The 26,434-nt window shown below is 40.5% G+C and overlaps 1 protein-coding gene and 1 long non-coding RNA gene across 2 annotated transcripts in view; one reads left to right on the top strand and one right to left on the bottom strand.

The window, feature by feature from the left end:
• The window catches only part of slc13a4 (solute carrier family 13 member 4), a 29,456-nt gene that overhangs the window by 2,478 nt on the left and 544 nt on the right, over positions 1-26,434 (top strand). The window contains exons 2-15 of the mRNA XM_079552450.1: positions 8,483-8,611; positions 10,588-10,724; positions 12,639-12,820; positions 14,304-14,358; positions 14,447-14,486; positions 14,568-14,642; positions 15,429-15,613; positions 19,481-19,600; positions 21,832-21,933; positions 23,295-23,396; positions 23,478-23,590; positions 23,818-23,933; positions 24,371-24,532; positions 24,850-24,987. Coding sequence (XP_079408576.1) covers positions 8,483-8,611; positions 10,588-10,724; positions 12,639-12,820; positions 14,304-14,358; positions 14,447-14,486; positions 14,568-14,642; positions 15,429-15,613; positions 19,481-19,600; positions 21,832-21,933; positions 23,295-23,396; positions 23,478-23,590; positions 23,818-23,933; positions 24,371-24,532; positions 24,850-24,987 — 1,656 coding nt within the window. The remainder of the gene's footprint in view (positions 1-8,482; positions 8,612-10,587; positions 10,725-12,638; positions 12,821-14,303; positions 14,359-14,446; positions 14,487-14,567; positions 14,643-15,428; positions 15,614-19,480; positions 19,601-21,831; positions 21,934-23,294; positions 23,397-23,477; positions 23,591-23,817; positions 23,934-24,370; positions 24,533-24,849; positions 24,988-26,434) is intronic.
• LOC306960205 lies at positions 1,091-25,495 on the bottom strand. The gene is made up of 2 exons (XR_013792664.1): positions 25,455-25,495; positions 1,091-1,232 (listed from the first exon to the last, which is right to left on the bottom strand). It is a non-coding gene; the product is annotated as an uncharacterized lncRNA (long non-coding RNA).

Here is a 26,434-nt window from a genome sequence, read left to right on the forward strand (position 1 = left end):
AGTTAAAAAATCGTAACTTGCTACGACACCTGCAGTTGCGCTTATGGCCTCTAGGGGCAAGAGTTACTTGGTATTGCTTTAAAATCTCCATTAGTTGATTATTGCTGCTAATCCCATGATGGTTAGTGGTATGACATCACATTCCTGAACTCTATAGGGATTTCAAAATGTACAATACTGGAGTTATCATGCACAAGCACTTGGAAACAGACAATAGTGACACGGCAGCTAACACTACATCTACTTGTTTTCTTCGTCTAATTGTTTTTAGCTAATGTTAGCCTATGTACAATGTTTGCAAACCCCTTCATGGCAGATTTCCTTGGTAACTTTGCGTTTGGAGCATTAACTACATCGTGAACTCCATCATTTGGCCAAAGGTGCATAGAGAAGTCAACTTGTACTCCATAAATGAAGTATTAATTAGCTACAGTGTGCCCAATGGCACAGCGGTTAGTCCTCGTGCTTCACAGCTAGAAGGTCTCAGGTTGAGTCTCTGAGTGAGTACTTCGGTTTCCCCTTACCACTAAAAACATGTACAATGGCCAGGATTTGAGTGTGTTTGTGAGTGGGGATGACGGATGGAAATGGCTACAATTCGGTGATCATCCTATTTATACGCACAATATATCGCAAAAAATATCGTTTCGCAATATTAGGTGATGCAATATCCGTATCGCAAGACGCCACAATATATCGCAACATCACATAGACACATTTTTTGCAAACTCTAACAAACTTTAAAGATAAAGATAAGATAAGATAAACCTTTATTGATCTCACAAAGGAGAAATTCACTTGTTACAGTCGGCGTTCAAGAAGATCACACAGAGTTAATAAAGTGCAGCTGATACATAGATTATCGCACATGTTACTTCACAGTCTTATTGTACAGTCTGACAGCAGTGGGATGAAGGCTTTGCGGTAGCGCTCCGTCCTGCACTGAGGGTGTCTCAGTCTGCCACTGAGAGAGCTGCTCAGCGCTTCTATAGTCCCGTGCAGTGGGTGGGAGGTGTTGTCCATGATGGAGGTGAGCTTGGCTAACACCCTCCTGTCACTCACCTCCTCCACAGAGTCCAGGAGGCAGCCCAAAGCAGTACGAAGTAACTTGTTTACCTTAATAAATCCTTTCCGTAGTCCCTCTGGGGGTAATACAAGTGTTAATGGGATTATTGGAGGGTCTTTCATCTCACCCTGGTGTCTCTGGCCAGAAAACCACACTTGCAACTTCCCTGCACCGGGTTGGAGTCAATACACACTAATGGAATCACAAAGAAGAAGCTAACAGGCTAACGGGAAAAGCTAACAGCAGGCTAGCGCCACTTATATAGTATTTACAGCCAAGTTTGAGTTAAAAAAAATTATCTCCATTGTGTAATTGGATGTACAATATCCCTCTCTCCCTTTGACTTTTCTGTCAGCGTAGTATTTACTCTCACGGACAATTAATGAGTAAGAGTAAAATACAGTGACATGCTATGACACCTGCAGGCACTTATGGCCTCTAGGGGCATGAGTTACTTAGTACTGCTTTAAATATTTACTGCTTTAGTTAAATTTTGGCCTTGCTTTGGTCCCGATGTAGTGTTTTGACACAATTTGCTAAAACGTAGTTACTTGTGATTTGCGTGGAACATATCATCTTGAAAAAGGTTTAGCAAAATATCACAATAATATCGTTAGCGCGTGATACACAGCCATATTGCATATCGCAAGTTACTTCAGTATCGTTCAGCCCTACTATTTATTGTGGATTTGTAGAAGATGTTTGAAAAATAGTTGAGAGAGCTTTAATACAGTGTGTCTATGTCAGCACCAATTGGCTCCATAAGTTACATACTAACCTCATGTATTAAACTAACAAACTGTTCCGCAGGAGACAGAAATGTTTATTATTTTTAGAATTAATAACAAAAATATGCCTTTAGTTTTCCATCTGCACTCTAAGAAACCCACTGCGTTTGCCGTGTCAGGAGTCAGGGAAGTTTTAGCACTAAGTTCACCTCACTGTTTGAGGCCACAGAGAACAAAGGAACTGCACTGGACTACAGAGAAACTAAAAAATCCCAGTCATTTAGTTACATAATGAGTGAGACCTGCAGGATTTGGCCCCACGTGGCTCCCTTACGACACCGGGACCCCGGGCGGGACAGGAATGTGGCAGAGATTGACAGGAAGAGGAGAAGCGTATGTGCGAGGGTGCGTGCGGAGGTGGAGGGGGTCGTACAGCTGTGACTCTGGGACATCAGTGGGACATCAGCAGGGCGCAGTCAGGACAGGGCACCGGCACTTTTTGTTCACATTCGTACTCGTGATAGCAGGCACGTGACCAGGGAGAAGCGTGAGTGCAACAAAAGCGTGGGGTGTGGAGCTTGCGTGTTCGCTCTGCACCTGCGTAGATTTCCACCCCAGTTCTCTGGTTTCCCCCATCACTAAAAACATGTGCAATAGGACAGGGTGAGTGTGGGACAACAGATGGAAATCAGCTGCCATATGGTGTGTGGCATGTTTGCATTCATTAACAGGCACTGTCCCGACCAAATATATACATTTTTAAAAGGTCAAGTTGGAAATAGTAATACTGGCTAGAAAAACGGACAATATTTTTCATTAATCTAAAGTAAAGATTATTGTCGTCCGTTGTAGAGGGTATTTTTTGTCTGATATTTGGGGATTTTACAATATTGGCTATTGGCCAAGCTAGTGCCGAAAAAAGCCGCTATTTCTGGGTTTCTTGCATTGGAAAGGGCTTTAAAATGAGTCCTCCCACAACTCCCTAGGCCTCAGGGGAGGTGAGAAACATCGCAATGATAACTGGTTAGCTTCAAGTTTGTTAAAGGGACTATACAGAGTTGAAAAATTATAAAATTATGTATTTTCATCCCCCTATGTGTTCCAGCCATGGCCTAATGTGTAGAATTTGCTCAGACCTGTTCACCACAACTGCCTCTAAAATCCTGCACTGTCACTCAAAAAGGTGTTAATTCAGGTCCGAAGTGCCTTAATATAGAAGGTGCAGTTACACGTATGACCTGAGGTGTCAGTAGTGAGTATAAAATGACCAACTGCAGCTAGTCTCTTTAAAGACAAGTTTCACTAAACCTCCTGTCATTTTGAAGTGCAGAATCTGGAGAATTCAATCGCTGAGTTAGTTTAAACCTCCACTATTGTGTTTTGGATCGCCGTGCGAAATGCCACGGCTAGCAACAGTATGCTAATGCTAACGACAACTAATCAAAGCTGGGACAGAAACTATGATTGGATCACCTAAAGTAATACAATTAAATCGGCCAGTGCTGGAGCGGCCAAGCATTTGTTTTCACCGGATTATAGACCAGACATTTGGTCAAAAATATCAGCCGAGCACGTCTGCATCGGCCAATTAACATCCCAAAATATCGGCATCGGCTTAAGAAAAACCCATATCGGTCGGCCTCTGTAGTCCGTTGTTGGTTATGTGCAGGGAACGAGACGTCAACTGTGGAAAAACTCCACGTTGAACTTATTAAAACACTCGAAATCTATTTTGAAATCATCTTGAAAACTAAAGTAATCAGTATCAGATTACTGATTACAAAACAAAGTAATCAAAGAAATGACTTTAAGAAGGAGCAATCAGTTGTTGAATTACATTTACAGTGACACGGATCAACACAAAATCAGAGCCACTTGAAAATGTCCAGAGTTAGCTCTAGAGCTACTGGTTGAGTACAGTGCATACTTCTGTTGTGTCCATCGGCAAGACACCCGTTTTGCGTCCAGCGTGTACAATGCACTATAGTGTTTGAACATGTCTGTATGAATGTTGGTTTTGTGGTGAAAAGTGCTAAGCGTAGGCAGAATGACTGCTGTGTCTTTCTTTGATATTTCTCTAAACTGCATCTGCTTAAATTGCGTATAGAAATTTAAAGGTATGTTCCCTGTTGAAAGACTCTAAAGTGGTTGTTTAGTGGAGGTTGTTTCGTCATAGCGCTATACGAATCTCCTCTCTCCAATCAGACACGCATTTCCTCAGCCCTGAGATAAGAGTGAAGTGATGAGACTGTCAATAGAGAGACTGCTCCTTCAGCTTTTCAGTCTGTTTCATTTATCATAATGAGGTCATGCAGATAAGGTCACCTGACAGCAACTCAATTACATCATCTCACATAGAAACACTTTTAATGGGATCAAGAGCGGTTTCTATAGAGACATGTTCTTGATGTGACGGCATTACCGCTAAAAGCATTTGAAACAATATAACAATACAAAAACCATTCTAGTTTTGACCGATTTTGACCTTTTGTCTTGTAAGTGAGATGCACAGAAGCGTGCTGGGACCAAACAACCCCAGTCCAGTTCACCCCATGGGCCCTCTGCAAGTCTGCATAGCTCACTTTGATATTTCTCGCTCAACTTTTCCCTCTTTACCAAAAAGTGTCAATGAGCAGGTCATTCTGTTAGTCAGACAATAAGCTAGTAGTTTTATATCATATGTTGGTAATTTTGTACAGTATGTTGGCATTAGCAGAACAAATGCATTGTGTCTTTCTTTATTACGTTTTTTTACTCTTAGCACTTTGCAAGCCCTGTCTGTGAGAAGGGCTTTATTAATAACGTTTGCTCACTTGCTTGACTATTTTTATACCTAGACAGAGTTTTCTTCGACACAAAGTTGTTAACTTGTTCAACGTAATCTTGTATTGACGTTTGTGTTGGACACATCACTGTATAAAGTTTGCTGCTTATCCAGCACTGACTTAACTGTATCGAACAAACAGATCAATAATGCATCAAATACTTCTGTGTCACCCTTTTTCACTTTTATATTGCCTTTTCACACCATTGAAAGCATTGTGAGGCGATCTCAGCGGCTTACTGCGATTTTGATCCCGTTTATTGGAGCCTTGTGAATGACTTGTGTGTGCCCGGAGGATTTGAGTCTTTAACACAAAACATCTTGTTCTGTTCTTGGTCTAATCCCATAGGGCCATGTTTTTATGGACATAACATCACATTATTATCATACATTTTAGAACAGCAACATTTGTTACAATCAAAATTGTAATTTGAATGGTCACAAGATTCTTTTTGTAATATCATGTTTAAAATCTGCTTTAGCCCTCTTATTAATGTTGTAATTTTATAGAAACCTATCTGAAAATGTGTACTCTGTTACAGTATAGGGAGATTGTTGAACCAAAACATTATATATATATATATTTTTAATAATAATAGGTTTTATAGATTTTATTGTATGCTCACTCACTCACTGTGATGGACAACTGAATTTTACTACCGTTACTTTAAAGGAATAGGCCACCGTTTTTACATACTAAGATATGTTCTTACCTCACTTTAGACGTGTTAATATATCCTTGTCTGGTCTTTGTCCGTGCGCTCTGTCAGGCAAACGGAGCACATACGCAGCCTCTCCCACATGTCATATAGCTCCAAAAAAGCTCACGATAGAAGCTACCAAGCTCTTCCACGTGTTCCCTATTTAAATAAAGTTACGTGAAGTGTTTTCATGCAAAGTATATTTACACAGAAATGTAGCATGTCGATTTTATAAGCAAATAAAAAGGGGGACTATATTGTGAGGCGTAATGATACGAGGAGTAAAACGTCCGCGCAGTAACTCCTAAAGGTTATTGACGGAAGTGAGCGGGGGAAGTCTTTAGGAGTTACTACGCGGACGCTGTGCTCCTCGTATCATTACGCCTCACAATATAGTCCCCCTTTTTATTTGCTTATAAAATCGACATGCTACATTTCTGGGTAAATATACTTCGCATGAAAACACTTGACGTAACTTTATTTAAATAGGGAACACGTGGAAGAGCTTGGTAGCTTCTATCGTGAGCTTTTTCGGAGCTATGTGACATGTGGGAGAGGCTGCGTATGTGCTCCGTTTGCGTGACAGAGCACACGGACAAAGACCAGACGGGGATATATTAACTCGACTAAAGTGAGCTAAGAACATATCTTAGTATGTAAAAACGGTGGCCTATTCCTTTAAAGCAGTACTAAGTAACTCTTGCCCCTAGAGGCCATAAGTGCAACTGCAGGTGTCATAGCAAGTTATTTTTAAATATTATTAATTGTCTTGAAGAGTAAATACTACGCTGACAGGAAAAGCGAAGGGAGAGAGGGATATTGTACATCCAATTATACAATGGAAATACTTTTTTCACTCAAACTTGGCTGTAAATACTGTTTAAAGTGGCGTTAGCCCGCAGCTAGCTTTGCCCGTTAGCCTGTTAGCTTCTTCTTCGTGATTCTATTAGTGTGTATTGGTGGCTCCGGTCCGGAGGCAGTCAAGTTGCAAACATGGTTTTCTGGCCAGAGACACCAGGGGGGGATGAAAAGACTTGTATTACCCCCACAGGGACAACGAAAAGGATTTATTAAGGTAAACACGTTTCTTAGTACTGCTTTAAATCCTCACCAGGCCCCCTGTCCAGTTACTTACCGGGCCAAACCTGTTGCTTACCTTCCAAGATCTGACGAGATTGGGTATTCAGAAGCTGGTATTGCCTGCAAGTGAGGATTAAACAACTCTGAGCCGTGCATTATACAATTTTAATGCACGACGTGGAGTCAAGATTGTTGTTCCTCCGTGAAGTGCATTAAGACTGTGTAATGCACAGCTCCGAGTTCTTTATATGCTTATACCATGGTCCAACTGAAACTGTTCATTTGGGCCTGTTTGCTTTTTTTCCCCTCCTGGGGAAAACAGTTTCAGCTTGTGGGACCATGGTATAAGTGGATTACACAATTCGGAGCCGTGCATTATGCAGTTTTAATGCACTTTGCTTCACCTTGTGGTGTTTTTGACTCAATGTTGTGCATTAAAACTGTATAGTGCACGGCTCCTCATTGTTTAATCATTACTTACTAAATGTACACTCTCAATTACATACAGTACTACCAGGTCACAGTATTTAAGACATGGCAGCCAGGTCTATCTGATCCACCGCATGTGTCTCTGCAGGGCTGGTAGTTCTCGGTTCAAAATATTTCTGGCATATGCAGCCAGGAGACACTCCTTCTCTTCTGAGTTGACGTCAGTTTAGTGCAGGCGCGCCTCTCTCCCTCTGAGTGCAGTAATTAGAGATTAACTAAGATTGAACTCTCACTGTTTTCTTACGTAAAAATGTTGTAAGTCTACAGTAGGTGGCCGCATATTTGGCACACAGTTTACTTGCATCTAAGACCAGAATTTTCCTCATTAGAGCTATTATAGGGTTATTATGTCTTGTTTCCAGAGGGTCTTACTCTGTAATATCTGCTAACCTTGTAGTTTAGACCTAACATAATCTGATAAGACTGTTACTGCCTCACAGCCAGATGGTTCAGTGCCTGTGTGGCGTTTGCATGTTCTCCCCGTGCCTGCGTAGGTTTTCCCCTACCACAAAATATGTACAATAGGTTCCCCTCTGGGACCAGGACTCCCCAGGAAATGAAATTCCTAATCTCAGTGGACAACCCTGATTAGATAAAATAAGTGAATAGAAACATTTCTATCTTCTCTCAGATGTCGATGCTCTTAGGTGTGTTTAAAGTAGTTCTAACTTGCTTACCTTAATAAATCTTTTTTGCAGTTAATGGGCTGATTTCATCTCCCCCTGGTGTCTCTGGCTAGAAAACCACAATCGCAACTTCGCTGTCTCCGGGTTGGAGCAACAAACACATGCTAACGGGATCACGAAGAAGAAGCTAACAGGCTAACGGGCAAAGCTAACTGCGGGCTAGCGCCATTTAAACAGTATTTACAGCCAAGTTTGAGTGAAAAAAATTATCTCCATTGTGTAATTGGATGAACAATATCCCTCTCAAGCTTTGTCTTTTCTGTCTGCGTAGTATTTACTTTCCAAGACAATTATTACATTAATATTATTATTACAATTATTATTAAAACGCAATATGCTACGACACCTGCAGTGGCGCTCATGGCCTCTAGGGGCAAGAGTTACTTAGTTCTGCTTCAAGATTTGCATAGTGAACTTAATCCTGATTTTACTGTAAAACATGAACTACAATTTCTAGTTTAAAGCAATACTTGTCTGAAAAACACAATTATGTTTTATGTTTTTCTGTATTCTGAAAAAAATGGTCATGAGAGAAAGAAAGACAACATTTGGATTACTGTCTTTGTGTTTTGTTTTTAAATGTACCTGAATTTTGTTACACAATATCTAAAAGATGCTAGACCAATCATCACTCAGTCATATGGTGTTTAGTTAGAAACATTTTGACTTTCAGAGAAGCAGTTCATGCCTTAACACAACCATTCTGTTCATACAGTATAACACACGACCAGAGTCTGATAGCTGGGCATTACTTGATATTAACTTGTAAGGTTAAACAAATCTCTTCTCAAGGCCCAAAAGTTGTCAAAGGACGTCTAATTGGGCGGTTACACAACAGACATGTTGGTATTATTATCCTGGTGTTATGTTTCGAGTAAATAGTCACTACTGTTATCTTGTGTTTCCAGGAGGCGAGCTGCGCGTATGTCCTGATCGTCACAGCCATTTACTGGGTGTCAGAGGCAGTTCCTTTGGGTGCTGCTGCCCTGGTCCCAGCCTTCCTCTATCCACTGTTCGGGGTACTCAAGTCCAGTGAGGTAAGTCATTCCACTTTAGACATGCAAAACAACATACATTCATTATACAGAAGCTGCTATTACTGCTCACCTTTCAGTACTTCCTCATTGCTGTTTCCTAGTTTTGGAGTTTGGATAATGCAATTGAACATTTTTATGTGTTAAATAATAGAAAGTGTTTGTTTGTTTTTGTTTGAGCTGAGCTGAGCTTTGCATAAAAGACATGTCTAAGCTCATGAATCAGCTACATGTGTTTATTTTCATTATTACATATGAAAATTGAATTGAAAATCGAGATTTATCCATTATAAGAAAGAAAACTGTGAACCATTAGCCAGACTGATCCAGTGCAAAAAACATTAGGGAAAGGGAATCTTATGTGTATAGGGCTATGACACAAGTCACACCCAAAGCGCTTCACATGAAAGGGAGGGGGGGTCATTCACTCCATGCTGATGGTGGTACAGTTTCCCTCCGACCACCACCAACCACTCACACATAGGCATTGGGTGAAGTGCCTTGCCCAAGGACACAACATTCTGCACCTGCAGCAGCAAATATGATACGTTAACAAAATTATAGTGATTTTTTGTCAATGTGAAGCAGAAGGCTTTCATTTTTTGCCATTATCCTGTTGTCAGCAAGTATCAAAAACACAGCTAGAAGGTCCCGGGATTGATTCCGCTCCCCGTGTCTGGATGAGTTTCCTCTGGGTGCTCTCTATGTTCGGCTGATTTTTCCAAATGTCTGGTCTATAATCCTGTAAAAGCATAAATACTTGGCCGCTCCAGCAGTGACTGATATTACTTTAGGTGATACATAGTTTCTGTCCCAGCTTTGATTAGTTGCCGTTAGCATTAGCATCCTGCCGTTAGCATTAGCATGCTATTGCTACTGTTGTTACGGCGATCAAAAATATACTTGCAGAGGTTAAAACTAACTCAGCGATTGAATTCTCCTGGTTCTGTGTGCAGCATGTCCATATTGACTGAGGTTTAGTGAAACTTGTCTTTAACAAACTTGCAGCAAACCAATTTACATTGTGATGTTTCTTTGCTCCCCCGAGGCCTATGGAGTTGTGGGAGGGCTCGTTCTAAAGACCTGACTTCGCTCTTTCAAATGCAATGGGAAGTCTCTATCACTTTCGATCTCAGAAATATTGGTGCAAGATTGGCCCATAGCAGATATTGTAAAACCCCCAAATATCAGCGGAATATATCCGATAGATCGATCGAACTCTTATCTTAACCATAATTTTAAAACATGGGGAAAAAAGCTCAAACCAATTAGCACAGGTTTTTTTTTTGTGATTGTGTGAAGTCACAAATCTCACGACAATCCTGCAGCACTTTGTTGCACCAGTTATAATACACAGTATAGCACATGTAAATGAGCCTAAACATCCAGTACTGTAAGCCATGGTAGTCACGACATGTAAGTCCTTGATTAACCCCAGTTCCTGCTCTTTCTATTATCCAGAGTCATGTGAGGGGTGAAAAATGTAACATAATGAGATTATAACACACAGACTCTGTACAGTAAATCTGGGTTCAAACATAGGGTACGCTCTTCCGGTGCTGAGCGGCCGGCAGCATCCCTGTGGCATTGCTCTCCTGTTTGTACATGCTCTCGGTCATCCAGGTAATGTGAGAGATGTCTATGTGTTGATTATGACCAGCCATAACAACACACTCCATCAATTTGCTAAAACAATTATCCGCCTTTCAATCTTTGTTATATAAAAGCGAGGCATGTTTCCTGTGACATAATCACGGTGACAAAGCAGCAGTGAACACAGTGTAAGCCTCTTTTTCCTTCAACGTACAGCAGCAAGATTTGTTTTGCACGTAAGGGGTTATAGAGAAGACCCCAGCGGCTAGAATCCAGATGAGTGGCAAGAAAAGAGAAAATAGTATCCCAGTGCCCCTTGTTGTTTCATATCATATTGTGTCATTTTATTTTACACGGAGTCATTTTGTGATGTTTTCTTTTGATAGGTGGCTGCAGAGTACTGTAAGGACACCACTCTGCTGCTGATGGGAGTGATTTGTCTCGCTGCCTCCATCGAGAAGTGGAACCTGCACAAACGCATCGCTCTGCGGATGGTGATGGTGGCAGGGGCCAAGCCGGGCATGTAAGGAACACACACACTGTTGATGTGTGTTGTGTGAACGATATTCACATTTGTGGGGATATTGTTTACACAAAAGTGGACAGTATTCTCATAGCTATATTGTATCGCTGTACATACAGACGGCGTCTCGTCATAGAAGGGGGCGTGGCTTCGGCGAGGGGGAAAATAGAATCTTTAGAGAAACACAATTTTTACTCTTTCAAGCCATTTTCTGGTGGAATATGAAAGTCAGGTGTAAATCGAGCCCATATGGATATTATCTCACAGCAGATTGTTCAGTAGAAGTGAAAAACGACAGTTGCAGCTCGCACTAGCTAAGCCCGATGCTAACATGTAGCATCAAGTTAGCATTCTCCATTATTAATGTATTTATGGGCTGTTGAACCACTTTGCTCCTCTCCATGTCTTTGTATCTTTATTTAGTAGAAAACTATATTCATATTTCAGCGTTTGTTAAAGTAGTTTTTGAATAATAAGCGAAAGTTTAGATTTTTCTCCAAATTGTTTTCCCCTTAACTGTTTTTAAACTTGACCATATATGGGCGTTTCCAGAGATGCCGTCTGTATCTATAGTCAGCCATCGTATAATCGTGTATTTCTTTGATGATCAATGCTTTCTTTCATTTGCACATTTAAGCTCTTCACTATTTACTTGTGAACCTTGTGAACCCCCCTCAAAAATACCAATAATGTATTTTTGTGGGAAAACAATCTCTAATCGCAAGATGTCTATGAACTACTAGTTTTGAAGTTTCAGGCCCACAAATGTGATCTGTAAATAAGACAATGCTGCGTGAGTAAAAAAAAGGATAAACGTGTCTGCTGCTGATCCACTTTTGCATGTGCTACTCGCTTTGCACATGAGCAAAAGCTTTGTCAATGACCAGCACCGTATTCAGCTTTACAAGATGTCTGTGTTTTCAGAGAACAAACATTATATGGAAGTGTCATAGTGAAATACAGCTTTTTAATCCATCAATGTGGCGTCAGCAGCAAAAGGGCGTTGATCTACTTTTTCAGGGACTTCCACGGTAACAATAGTCAAAAGTCAGAAATGTGCAAAATATGCCTTACTTTGGGTAAATGTGCTGCTCAACATGGGCACCTAAAATGACCAAAGGGCAGAAATGTCTCTTCATCCTTTATACCAGACAGCAGTTTTGATATCGCCTTGTAGTCAACATACACTTTGTCCACCTTTAAGCCCACATTCTGCTACATCAACCCTTTTGACTCCTGAAAGGGATATTTCAGAAATTTTGACATAGGGCCTCATGTGTGTGATGTTGATTCCCGGAGATTTTTTTTAAAATTCATACAGTGATTATATTTGAAGAGTTTAGTGGTGCTAGGCTAGTGCTAGGCTAGTGCATGTCTATGGTAACTAGTAGCCTACATTAAAAAACAGTCTGACCCAAGCACAGTGCACCTGAGGCAAATCACTTATAACACCAGACTACCCATATAAATGTCTGTGTTGACTGAATTATGTTTTTAAATATAACCATTTTGCATTTAAAAGAGCTTATATTTGAGCAGCATCAGCTTCCAGGTTGTAAGCTACGCAGCGGTGGAGTGATCTGCTCGGTTACCGGATCTACAGTAGTTTGTTTACCTGCGGCCGGCATTACTACACGTGGAATTCACAAAGGAGCTTTCTACAAATCAGATATGGCAATGTTTGGAGGACGACCCCATGATTTTGAAGAAGTTTGTAATGCAGGCTACTAGTTACCATAGACATGCGCTAGCCTAGCACTAGCCTAGCACCACTAAACTCTTCAAATACAAGGACTGCATGAATTAAAAATAGATATATCTCCAGAAATCAACAACACTCTGGATAAACTAGGAAATTAGGCCCTATGTCAAAATCCTGAAATATCCCTTTAATGATTTTCTATTCCCCCTCAGGTTGGTGCTGGGGTTCATGTGCTGTACGGTCTTCCTGTCCATGTGGCTGAGTAACACGTCGACCACAGCGATGGTGATGCCGATCGCGGAGGCTGTGCTGCAGCAGCTCATCTGCACCGGACTCGCCGACAGCCTGGAGAACCCCGACAGCACCGAGGAGACAGAGGAGCCGGACGACAGGGGTACGGTCACGCCTTCAAGTGTTTTAATGTTTTAAACATAAACCCTGCAAGATTAGTCATCAAATCAAAATGTATACATAAAAGTATGTCCTGTGAAGCATAGGTTTGGCTTGACAGCTTCCAAAATAATCTGTCATGAGTTATTTTTATCTGTCTTAATGTATGTCCCATATGAACATTGAAAACTCTATTGTTATTGAATAGGAAAAACAACGTCATGAAAACAGCTTCTTTTTCTGCTAACAGAAAGTTCACAATTTTATGTCAAAGCTAAAGAAAAAAATCTGTCAGTGTGAAAATCCACTGGTATTGTAAGTCTTCTTAGCAAAGAACTTATGTAATTTATTTGTATTCTTGTAGTAGAATTGCTGTTCATGATCCACTGTTCTCTGAATGACACTGTGAACTGAATTTTGGTTATAAATCACAAATCTTTTAGAAATCACAACACGTAATGTTCCAAAATAATTAAACCATTAGATATTGTAGTCAGTATACCATCTTTTTTTTTTTACAAGTTGATTCGTTTAAAGTAGGGGGGTCCAAACTTTTTTCACTGACGGCCACATACAGAAAATTATAAAAAACAACTGGGCCGCACTCAGTCGAGGTCAGATATATAACTTCACCTCTATTATATTAAAATTAGCAAATATATAATATATAAAATGTTAACTATGCTGAGTGTTTCCTACAGATTTCAAGGAGACTGTGGTGGGAGAGAGAGTCTCCTCGGGGGGTCCGGGGGGCTTTAAATGCATTCTGGTGCATTTTAAGCATTAAATAATATCTACTTTTGGCTATTATGCTGCTATGAAAAGAGTAATTTCTGGTTAATATACACAGGGTCCAGCGTTTTTTTAGTACAAACTAATGTATTAGTGGGAAGCTCTGATCCTTTTTAATTGAACATGCTTAAAGTAAAAAAAAAAAAACAGCCTTCATCACAACTTCCTATTAATGGATTTTCATGTACAGTATTTCATATATATTCAATTAAAGCAAGAAAATACAGTATATATATTTTTAGAATTTGCCACGGGGCAATTAAAAGTGGGCCATGGGCTGCAGTTGGCCCGCAGGCCGTAGTTTGGACACCCCTGATTTAAAGCATCACCGCGTAAAAACATTTCAATTAATAGAATAAAATACACAAATTTATTCTATTCCATATGTTTTAATTGTTGAAACCTAAATACCTTTGCTGTGGGCGGCTCACCTCTCCTAAGACCTGACAGGAACTTCGTCCTCATGGAGATGTTGACCCAAGCAGGCAAATAATAGATGAATCTAGGTTAGGTCCTCCTCCAAATCTGTTCTTTGATTACCCACTGTAAAAACAACATTTTCTGTGTCAAGCTGGTCATTAGAAACATGTTTGTATGACAGGCAACAGTAGAATCCAAAATGTGACACAGTGGGCCTTTAAGTTTGCAGATGTGGAAATGTCTGAATGCACTGTACGAATGTTCATGTGTTTCAGAAAAAGAACAAAACCTGGACAAAAACCAACTGGAGCTGTTCTATCAGGACGACAGGTGCAATATCTCCAAATGCTTCAAATGTCAATGTGTTTAGCTTTTGTGCAGATTTTAATGTAAATCCAATGTGTCTTTTTTTTTACAGCAATGGCTGCTCTAAAAAGGAGCTTTCCGCAGTCAGTGAGGTGAGTGTGAGTTTTTTTTCTGGTATATGAATCAAAAAATAGTAGCCAAACAAAGTCTGGTTGTCCTGTGTTTTGTTATAGGGGAGAGAGATGAACGGTTTAGGGCTGTGTCTAACATCAGCCGTCGCTAGAAACACCAATGGATATCTCCCACAGGTCAGTTTGGCTTTTACTTTGTTTATAGTGAAAAAGACGTTGACAGGACAGCATTAAAGGGACTGTAGGGAGTTTAAAAATGTTAAAACTAAGTATTTTCCTCCCCCTACATGTTCCAGTCATGTCCTAATGTGTAGAATGAGCCCAGACCTGTTCACCACAACTGCCTCTAAAATCCTGCACTGTCTCTCAAAAAGGTGTCACTTCGGGTCCGAATTGCCGTCATACACAAGCTTAATATAGAAGGTGCAGTTACATATATGGCCTGAGGTGGCAGTAGTGAGCATAAAATGGCCAACTTGCATCCAGCCCTTTTAAAGGAAGTGACTTGGCTGTTCCAGTTCCCCCCCTCCCCCCATTTTTTCTTTTCTTTCCCCCAACGTTTGCCCAATTTTTCCTCTTTTTTTTCTTCCCTCTTTCACATTTTCCTATATTCCTCCATTTTTTCCAATTTATTCCCTATTTTTGCCCCTTTTTTGTCACAGTTACTTCCAATTTTCCCCAATTAATACCCCAATTATTTCCAACTTTACACACATTTCTTGACTTTGGAGATGAAACCAATATTGCAAATTTGCAGATCTTCCACACATTGTTGTCCTGTTTTCTGGTTCTGGATGACAAATATTTCAGGTATCGGTATCGAAAACCAAGCATCGTTAAAGTACTGGTGTCAAAAAAGATGTAACGGTACCCGGCCCTACACAGAACTCACACAGGAGTACAATAGAGGACAGTGAATATTCCCTGGACACACAAAATAGCTGTTTACCTCCCTGTCTGTAGGTGGCAGTAGAGATTCCAAATGTGAAGCGAGTGAAGATGAGGAGGGACTCTCAGTACCCGACCAAGAGAGACCACATGATCTGCAAATGTCTGACTCTGAGCATCACGTACGCCGCCACCATCGGGGGACTCATGACCATCACAGGCACCTCCACCAACCTCATCTTCGCCGAGCAGTTCAACACGTGAGTTCAGGAAGACGAAGGTCCCAATCCCAGCACAATCCGGGAATCAAAGCAGAGTTGGGATTTTTTTGTGCATTTCCGGGTGGGTTTCGACTTATGTAAACCCCATAACATGCAACAGTAGGCAGGGGCGGACTGGGACTGGAAACGGCCCCGGACTCTGACCAGCCTGGCCCAAATTAGCGTGAATGCGACACTTCCACAAAAACATATTTTAACCTCTTACCCCCCGCCTTAACCGAGTGCATTTTCTCCAGTTAGGCTTTACCCAAATCTAATTCTAATCTCTTTAAACCATATTATAAATCAAAACATCGTCCTTTTCAAGTACAAATCTGACTGTCAATAAGAGAGACACCAAATATTTTGATATTAATATGTTGTTAATGCAATATCACAAAATCACTCCATTTGACTTAGACTTACCCATTGTTGCTTAAAGCAGTACTAAGTAACTTGTTTACCTTAATAAATCCTTTTCCTAGTCCCTGTGGGGGTAATACAAGTGTTTATGGGATGATTGGAGGGTCTTTCATCTCCCCTGGTGTCTCTGGCCATAAAACCATGTTTGCAACTTGACTGCCACCGGACCGGAGCCACCAATACACACTAATAGAATCACGAAGAAGAAGCTAGCATGCTAACCGGCAAAGCTAACTGCAGGCTAACGTCACTTTAAACAGTATTTACAGCCAAGTTTGAGTGAAAAAAAATATTTCCATTGTATAATTGGATGCACAATATCCCTCTCTCCCTTCGCCTTTCCTGTCAACGTAGTATTTACTCTCCAAGTCTCTCCAAGACAAAAAAAAATCGTAACTTGCTAAGAAAAAACTTGCTTATGGCCTCTAGGGGCAAGAGTTACTTACTACTGCTTTAATACAGCACATTTATTTGTGAATTTAAAAGTTTTGTATTGGCACAATCTGAGGAAAAAAGACTTGATTCAAATGTTTAATCGAGTTAATAATGGCCTTTGTAATTAAAGCAGAACTAAGTAATTCTTGCCCCTAGAGGCCAAATGCGCTACTGCAGGTGTCGTAGCATGTTGCGCTTTAATTCTACTCATTAATTGTCTGTGAGAGTAAATACTACGTTGACAGAAAAGACACATGGAGAGAGGGATATTGTACATCCAATTACACAATGGAGATCATTTTTTTTCACTCAAACTTGGCTGTAAATACTGTTAAAGTGGCGCTAGCCCGCAGTTAGCTTTGCCCGAAGGCTGTTAACTTCATGATTCTAAAAGTGTGTATTGCACCTCCAACCCAGAGGCAGGAAAGTTGCAATTGTGGTTTTCTGACCAGAGACACCAGGGGGAGATGAAAGACCCCCCAATCATGCCATTAACACTTGTATTACCCCCAGAGGGACTACGAAAAGGATTTATTAAGATAAACAAGTTACTTAGTATTGCTTTAATTGATCGTAATTAAACACATTTAAAGGGATATTTCTCATTTCCTAGTTATCCAGAGTGTTGTTGATTTCTGGAGATACAGTGGGGAAAAAAAGTATTTGGTCAGTTTCACATAGACATTCTATTGGATTTTGGCCAAATACTTTTTTTCCCCACTGTATATATATATATATATATTTAGTGGTGCTAGGCTAGTGCATGTCTATAGTAACTAGAAGCCTGCATTAAAAACAGTGTGAAACGTGCTAAAATGGGTTCGTAAAATATTGAAATATCACTGTTATCGCCATATTCATAATTATTTCATGTCAAAGGATTTTCATGGGTGAACTTTGTTGTCCAAAGGGCTTTGTTATTGATCTTATTTATCTGACAGGGCCAAAGCAATCAGACATAGTAGATACAAAGAAATGTTTGCCGCTGATGCGATTCACAAAGCCGGTTGGGCCTTTCAACACAATTTGTGCCGTGTCTTAGTCAAAATAGAAGAGCTCTGAATTAAAGCTAATCAGTGCCAACCCACTTCCTTCAGTTGCTGCTTTAAGCCTCAAATCTGCTCCAAAGGTCGAGCTGTGACTGAGAATGTGCTTCTGTGACAGTACTTACTGTTACATTCGACTTAGACAAAGCACTGAAGCGTTCAAAAGCATTGGGGAAACGCTGTATAGGCCCAATGTTGCCGAGTAGATTATTTTTTTTGTACTAGCTCTAGTCCAAGAAGGAAAAACTAAGCTCCGTTTTGGTCCTTAGACTCAAACAGCCTGTCGTTCCCAAGGCTTGTTTTGTTTTCTGCCATTGACAATAACTTACCCGGTTCAAAAAGAGGACAATGTGGCCACCTTGTCTGGAGTCCAGGTGGGTTAGAGACGCATTCAGAGAGTTTTCAAGCTTTCCTAATTGATATTCCACACCAATGAACAGGCAGAAAACATTCAAAGAAACGAATCCAGTAAAGATGTGAAGGTTTGAGTCGAGAGCGCAACATTTTAAAATGGAATAAACCGACTCAGTTCTGATGTTGAATAAAATCATGTTGTTGTGGCGCACCACCTCGTGACATCAGCAGGTGGTGGGAAAGTGTTTAGAACTGCGGAGAATAGGAGTGTATGTGGGATTACTCAAACATGCAAGAAAACAAAAATGGGATAATAAATGTTTTGTTTTCTGAGGGAACAAGATTGTAAAATGGTTAACTAGAGAGTAATCTTTTACCTTTAACCTCATAACCCCCCGCAGAGCGCATTTTCTCATTTTCTCAAGTCTGGCTTTACCCAAATTTAAAAGCTTCTCGACTGGAGCTCACAAGCTATAGGCCAGTGTAGCGCCTCATTAGAAAGCTATCAAATTGATGTCACCGATCTCTTTCTTTTTTTTTTTAATCATCATTCTTTTCACTGCTTTTTGGCCCTTTTTGGTTACTTTCTTGTCACTCTTTTGTGGCTTTTTCATCACTTTTAAGTCATGTTTTTGTCACTTTTTTGTTACTATTTTATCACTTTTTAATCACTTTTTTGCTACTTTTTGGTTATTTTTTCATCACTTTTTTATTACTTTTTCATCACTTTATTGTTATGTTATTGTTACTTTTTCATCACTTTTTGGTCACTTTTTTGTTACTTTTTTATTACTTTAGTTATTTTTTGTCACTTTTTAATCGCTTTTTTGTTACTTTTTGGATATTTTTTCAGCACTTTTTCATCACTTTTTCATCACTTTTTTGTTACTTTTTGGTTATTTTTTCATCACTTTTTTGTCACTTTTTTGTTACTTTTTGGTCACTTTTTAATCGCTTTTTTGTTTCTTTATGGGGTTTTTTCATCACTTTTTCATCACATTTTCATCACTTTTTGTTACTTTTTTTGTAGCGTTTTCATCCTCGTTTTCATCGACGTTTTGAAACATTTTTTCAAGTTGCTTTTAGATTTGGGTAAAGCCAAACTGGAGAAAATGTGCTCGGTTCGGGTGGGGGTTAAGAAGCTAAATGTTACAAAAGTGCAGCTTTATCTCAATATTGACGAACAAATCTTATCACTTTTACCTGTGACTCACAAAGACACAAGAAAACGAACTGACAGCAAATTTTTGAAGGTTGACAAGAAATGGGCCATAGAGAGTTTAGCAAATGACTGGTAGAGTTTGTTACACTGATCACAGCAGACACATAGGAATGTCCATTTGTTTATTTGATGACTTTTCATCAGTTTTATCTTGCCTCCATGGGATCTTTAAATGCATAAATCCTGCTCACCCTGTAGTTAAAACCTCTACAAAATGTCCTGAAATCAAAATGATGTTACTAAACTTTCAACTGCTATATTTCAGTTCTAAAGTAGATTTACAAATCGTTATGTTTCCCCAATACCATTTAGCCCTGGGTGAAAACAAATTCGAGGTGCTACTTGAACATTTTGTTAAAGTGATTTTATTCTCTCAATGTTTTCCAGGCGCTACCCAGATGCTAAAGTCATAAACTTCGGCACATGGTTCATCTTCTCTTTCCCCATCGCCATCATTATGCTGGTCCTCACCTGGCTCTGGCTGCACTTCCTCTTCCTTGGCTGCAAGTAAGTTTTTTGTTTTTTTTCATCTGTGTCAGTGTGAGTCGGCGGACATGTTTGGTCTGGTGATGTTGTCAGAGCCGGTGCTGGCCTTTCTGGGGCCCTAAGGAAATATGCACTAGGAGGCCCTACAGTATAGAACGCATCTCAAGGCTGTTCGACGAAGAGCGAACCCATTTACGGTCAAAAACAGCTCCACTGTGCAGTCGTGCAAGGCAGAAATGGAACATAATGACCTCAGCTTGGGCCCTGCCCCACTGTGTGAGAACCACTAACCATTTGCCACTGTCAGACTGGTGTTTAGGACGACACTAGGCTATTTCCCCCCACTTCTTAAAAGTAAATGGAAAATGGTCACATTCTCCCACCTCTGGTCCCTGACCCACAGTTTGAATTGATTTAAAGGGACTATACAGAGTTTAAAAATGTTAAAATTAAGTATTTTCCTCCCCCTACATGTTCCAGTCATGTCCTAATGTGTAGAATGATCCCAGACCTGTTCACCACAACTGCCTCTAAAATCCTGCACTGTCGCTCAGAAAGGTGTTAATTCGGGTCCGAAGTGCCGTCATGCACGAGCTTAATATGGAAGGTGCAGTTACACGTCTGACCTGAGGTGGCAGTAGTGAGTAAAAAATGGCAAACTTGCATCTAGCCCCTTTAAACCTGAAACCTGCACGTGACTGGTTATCTTTATCTTACCACTGAAAATTTCCCTGACAGTAATTTGTTTTAGACCGTGCACATTCAGAGAACTAGAGTTACTGAAAGTAACTACACTGAGAACCATGTGGATTCAACTCTCATTTGAGACAAATTCAACAGCTTTTTCCACTTCTATTCAAAAAACCACTGTCCTGATACTCTTCTAGAGACAATAAGAAGGTAGTTTAAATGAGCCTCATCATGCAGCACCTTGTCCACCTTTAAGCGCAGAGAAAACATGGGGTTAGCAGCACCCGGGAGACGGGAGGAAGCCGTGCAGGTGGCGACCAGTATGAGACAGACCAAACGGGGACACGAGTGGAGAAGCCCTCGTGCCTTGGGGGTGACAGGTGGAAGGTCTCTCCTGTTCATCCACTTCACTAGGCTGCCCCATGTTGGTGTAATATGTGGCAAAGTAGGCAGAGAGCGAGCGAGCACGGTCAGAAAGCCTGTCGCCTTAACAACTCGTTCATTAATCAGCGAAACAATACTGTAATTTGACTGAGTTACAGCGCCCTTGCAGCTGCGGGAGCTGTGTATAGGAAAAACGGCTCTGGATGTTACTCTTGTCCTGGACTCTGACTTGTGGCTCATTCTCGAAGCCATTTTTGGGACTCGTGCCTCAACTCAAAGATCCAAAATAGGACTTGAGAATTGACTCAGACTTCAGAGTCTTAGAGTCTTTTAAACCTAATATTCTTTTAGCCAACTGATTGTGACTTTTTGTTGCGTTGTCACTGTGTTTATGTCACATTTTTGTCTGGTTTTGTAGGTGTTTTTGTCACGTTATTGTCACTTTTTTATTGTGTTATTGTTGCTTTTCCGGACTTTCCGGACTTTTTGATGCCGTGTGTTGTTTGTCCGATTGAAGAAATTAATTCAGCATTATTAATTTAAAGATAAAAATCAATATACTAAAAAGTGCCTGTAGGTAGGGCTGGGTAATTAATCGAAATGATCGATTATGATTTTGAGTAAAAAAAAATTTTTTGCAAAAAAAAAATGTTTTCTTCCCTTTTTTGGGCCTTTTGCCTGACATAAAATCGTCAGCGCTGTGCGATGATGTCATCAGGCCGCGCTGCTCAGTTTACTTGCGCAGGTGTGAGGGCTGGCCAGCAGGGGGCAGTTGTGAATCAGAGACCTCCCCTTAATCGAGGCATACTTGAAACCATTTCTACTTTAAATGACTGTTCAGAAAACATATAATATCAGCATAGTGTTTTGATTAATAAATAAATAAAATAAAGATTTTTTTTTAAAGGCAACAAATATCTTAACATAACATCTTTCTCAGGACAATAAGCTGAATTACCCATGGTTGTGTTTTATAGATTTTATCATATGGTCCATTGTCCTCTACCAGTGTATAATTACATCTACAACATGTCATCAGTAATACTAGTAATCCCTCTGTCTGCGGCGTGTCACATGGGCTGAACTTTGTGGTTTCAGACTGAGTCCGACCTTAAGTGTGTGGTCTTTATGCTGTTATTACCGTGCGGTCCAGGTAACGGTGTTTATTTTGTGCCCAGTTTCAGGGAGACATGTTCTCTGAGTAAGAAACGCAAAACCAGGCGAGAGATGCTGTCCGAGCAAAGGATCCACGAGGAGTACGCCAAGCTGGGCCCCATCAGGTTTGTTATCGTTACAGTAAAAACGCACCACTTTTACAGACCTTTATCAGACACTCGAAGCAAACATGAAGAGGGCGCAGCGTTGTGTATCCAGTTCAATAATCTGAACTAGATATGAGCATACACGTTGATAATCACGGTCCAATAAATCAAAACAGCTGGACATTGCTTGATGGAAAACAGCAGATGATTTAAGATTAAAGGGACTATAGATACAGACGGCATCTCTGGAATCGCCCATATATGGTCATGTTTGAAAACAGTAAAGGGGGAAAACAATTTTGAGAAAAATCTAAACTTTTTCTAATTATTCAAAAACTACTTCAGCAAACGCTGAATTATGAATATAGTTTTCTACTAAATAAAAATACAAAGACATGGAGAGGAGCAAAGTGGTTCAACAGCCCATAAATACATAAATAACAAAGAATGCTAACTCGATGCTTCATGTTAGCATCGGGCTGATGCTAACGGTTAGCTAGCGCTAGCTATGCCGTTTTTTCACTTCTACTGAACAATCTGCTGTGAGGAAATATCCAAATGGGCCCGATTTAGACTTGACTTTATTTATGTGTGATGAATAAGTTCATATTCCACCAGAAAATGGCTAAAAAGAGTGAAAAATTGTGTTTCTCTAAAGATTCTATTTTACCCCTTGGCGAAGCCACGCCCCCTTCTATGACGAGATGCCGTCTGTATCTATACAGCGTTTCAAAATGTTAGAATTATGTATATTCCTCTCCCTACATGTTGTCCTAATGTGTAGAATGAGCTCAGACCTGTTCACCACAACTGCCTCTGAAATCCTGCACTGTCACTCAAAAAGGTGTTCATTCGGGTCCACAGCGCCGTCATGCATGAGCTTAATATAGAACCTGCAGTTGCGCATAAGACCTGAGGTGGCAGTAGTGAATATAAAATGACCAACTTCTAGTCCCTTTAACCAAAACCGCTTCTTCAGGGCCAAAGTTGGTGACTGGATCTGCCACAAGATGTAGAAGTGGGCAGTGACAGGTACAAGTGCACTCAGTCACCAGGCCAACTATGCCAAACGGTAGGTGAATCTAACAGGCTTTCTCAGATATCCAGGTAAATGAATGTGCGAAGTTCAATAAATCAAATCATTATTATCATTATTTATTAGGGCCTGCTCATTAACTTACCTGGATGCCTGAGAATTCCAGCTCCAACATTCAAAATATTATGTCAAAACATGTCACTTGTTATAACAAATGAAAAACAGTAACCAGTTGAATATAATATAAACACTACAAATTCCTAATACATCTACAACCATGATAACATGCTCTGAAGCAGCTGTCAGCACAAAGCAGTGGAGTAATGACAGTGTGTTTCTGCAGTTACCCGGAGGTGGTGACAGGGGTGTTCTTCGTCCTGATGACTCTGCTGTGGTTCACCAGAGAGCCTGGCTTCGTCCCAGGATGGACATCCCTGTTTGAGAAGTAAGAAAGCAGTTCATATAATGCACTAATATACATACATTACACGCAAATACAGTATATATGAGTGTCTTGTTCCCATAGGAAAGGCTACAGGACTGATGCCACAGTGTCTGTGCTGCTGGGCTTTCTGCTTTTCCTCATTCCTGCTAAAAGGCCATTCTCGTCCTCCTGCTCCGCTGGATGTAAAGACATTGGTAAAGATTTTACTGTATGAAAACCAGAGCATGCTTAATGTAATATTCTGTATCTATTGGGCTTCGGATCACAACATTGAGTTCTACATAGTCTTGTAGGAATCGTCATAACAGTTGTTGTTAGTCCTAACTTACAAAACTATAGGATGGGATTTAAATCTTATTCAACCAATGTTCTCTCAAATCCTGAGAAATTGTCAATAGCTCTGCTTTGCTCTGTTGTTCAGACTCGGAGGAGGACCCTATGACCCCCATGATCACCTGGAAGGACTTTCAGAGGCTGATGCCGTGGGAGATCGTGATCCTGGTGGGAGGAGGCTATGCCCTGGCTGCTGGCTGCAAGGTACGCTCTCATTTAGTCTTCTTTACGCTGTAGATATCAGGAGTTGGGATTACTCTCCTATTAATGATTGTAAATATGAGTGGTTGATATGGCAAAAATTCAAATCATGACTTTGTGCCTAGATCCAAATGTTTATTTTACCACAATTCATGTAAACTGAGTAGCATAATATCCTAAAACTATCTTCTTTTCCTGCCTGTTCACACTTCCCTGATTGGTTAAACCAGGCTGTCACACACCTATTGGTCATGATGGACCAATAGGGTGAGTGGGTGGGAATAGTAATAGTATTTGGCCTATGTCTATGATTGAGAGTAGAGCTGCATTAACCAGGATAACACTGAAGTCTGAAATCATTAAATCCTTAAACATGAACAGCACAACCTACTGTGCAGCCCATTATAATAGCTTACATTTATTTTCTTTGCTTGTTCCAGGTCTCCGGTCTGTCCGTGTGGATCGGCCGGCAGCTGGAGCCCATGAGTGGCCTCCCTCCGTGGGCAGTGACCCTGCTGGCCTGTCTGCTCGTGTCCGCGGTCACCGAGTTCGCCTCCAACCCCGCAACTCTCACTGTCTTCCTGCCCATACTCTGCGCTCTGGTGCGGACACACCATTGTACTAATCACTTTGTCTGATAAAAACTGTGCATAGGTGTTTGTGGGAATCGTGGTCAGACCTATGAGCCATGCTGTGTGTGATGTGTATGATTATTGCAGGGGAAAAAACACGGGTGCACAACTGAACAGAACAACACTGCCCCCTATCACCAAATACGAACAGCAATAGCAAAGTCTGAAGTGCTCCATTTTTGTCTGACCAATCTACATAATGTTAGCAGATTCCTTCATATTAAATACAGGAAATAATGTAATTGTTTCTCTCATATCTTTATCCCCTTTCTTCTCTTGCTCCACAGTCGGAGACGCTGCACATTAACCCCCTCCACACCCTGATCCCGGCCACAATGTGCGTGTCATTCGGAGTTATGCTGCCAGTGGGAAACCCTCCCAACGCCATCGTCTTCAGTTATGGGCACGTGCAGATCAGAGACATGGTATGCAAGCAGCACACCAGCCGTTCATTTCACTTTCATATTATTATACTATATTATAAAAGCATAGGATACAGTGTGCATTTTCTTTATCTACATTTAGCAGTTATACTAATGAATAAAGCAGAAAATGGATCAGGATAGCCCTCTATTTATTTAGGCTCATACAGAGGCATTTTGTTGTGGGTAGTGAAAGATACTTTGAGGCAATTTTAATTAGTAACTGAGCGTAAAAGTCGGATTTATGTTTCAGTAGTGACAAAAATTATGAGAAAGAAAACATTGTGATTTTTGGAAATCACTTTTTGGAAAAAGGAAAAACCTTTCAAACTAAGTAACTTGTTTACCTTAATAAATCCTTTTCCTAGTCCTTCTGGGGGTAATGCAAGTGTTAATGGGATGATTGTGGGGTCTTTCATCTCCTCCTGGCGTCTCAGAAAACCAGAAAACTGGGTCGGAGGCCCCAATACACACTAATAGAATCACGCAGAAGACGCTAACAGGCTAATGGTCAAGTTTGAGTGAAAAAAATGATCTCCATTGTGTAATTGGATGTACAATCTCCATCTCTCCCTTTGTCTTTTCTGTCAGCGTAGTATTTACTCTCACGGACAATTAATGAGTAAAAAAACGTATCATGCTATGACACCTGCAGTGGCGCTCTTGGCCTCTAGGGGCATAAGGCCAAATTCTCAAGTACCCCTTTGCCTTCTGCTTAGCCTTTCCCCTCACCCTCACAATATGGCTTAAAATTGAACGCTAAGGCAATGGGCTGTATATTCAACCCACACCTATGGATCCCTGTTTACAAGATAAACGTGTTATAGGAGCATAAAAACAAACACAAAGGAGAAGCATTATTTTCAGCATTATAATCACACATGTTAACATTTGCTATATGGTTATATTATTCGCATCAGACAACTTGTACAAGGCTACGTAGCATCGTTGATTAAAGTTACTATAAATGACAAAAGCGTTAAAAGCTGCCGTCCTGGTTTCATTTCAAACTGATAATGATAGTGTTATAGTGTTTAGAGCTTTGCAAAAGTTGTAAGAAGTTAAATCTGAAGTAAAATGCTCACATTTCGGCGTCATGTTTCTGTGCTACGTAAAGCTCGTCATATGCGTTTTACCCCTTTCGCTGTAAGTGTGTGTCTGAAAAAGCTTTAACCTCCAGGGCTAGTCCCTCTCCTCTCCCTTCGCCCTCACCCTAGGCACAAAATAGACTTGGGTCACCCCTTTGGTTCTCATGAACACGCAAAATTGAGTAGAAGGGGGAGAAATGGGACTGGGGCTTAATACTGCTTTAAGCAACAAAACAAGAAATACATATTTTCACACGTCAAAATTAAGATTTGTCACTAAAAGATTTATTCAGTGTCAAGTTAGATACTTCATTTTAATCTTACTCAAGTAGTACTGTATGAAAAAACTACAATTACTTCAA

This window comes from Gobius niger, assembly GCF_951799975.1.
Source record: "Gobius niger genome assembly, chromosome: 2".
NCBI lineage: Eukaryota > Metazoa > Chordata > Actinopteri > Gobiiformes > Gobiidae > Gobius > Gobius niger.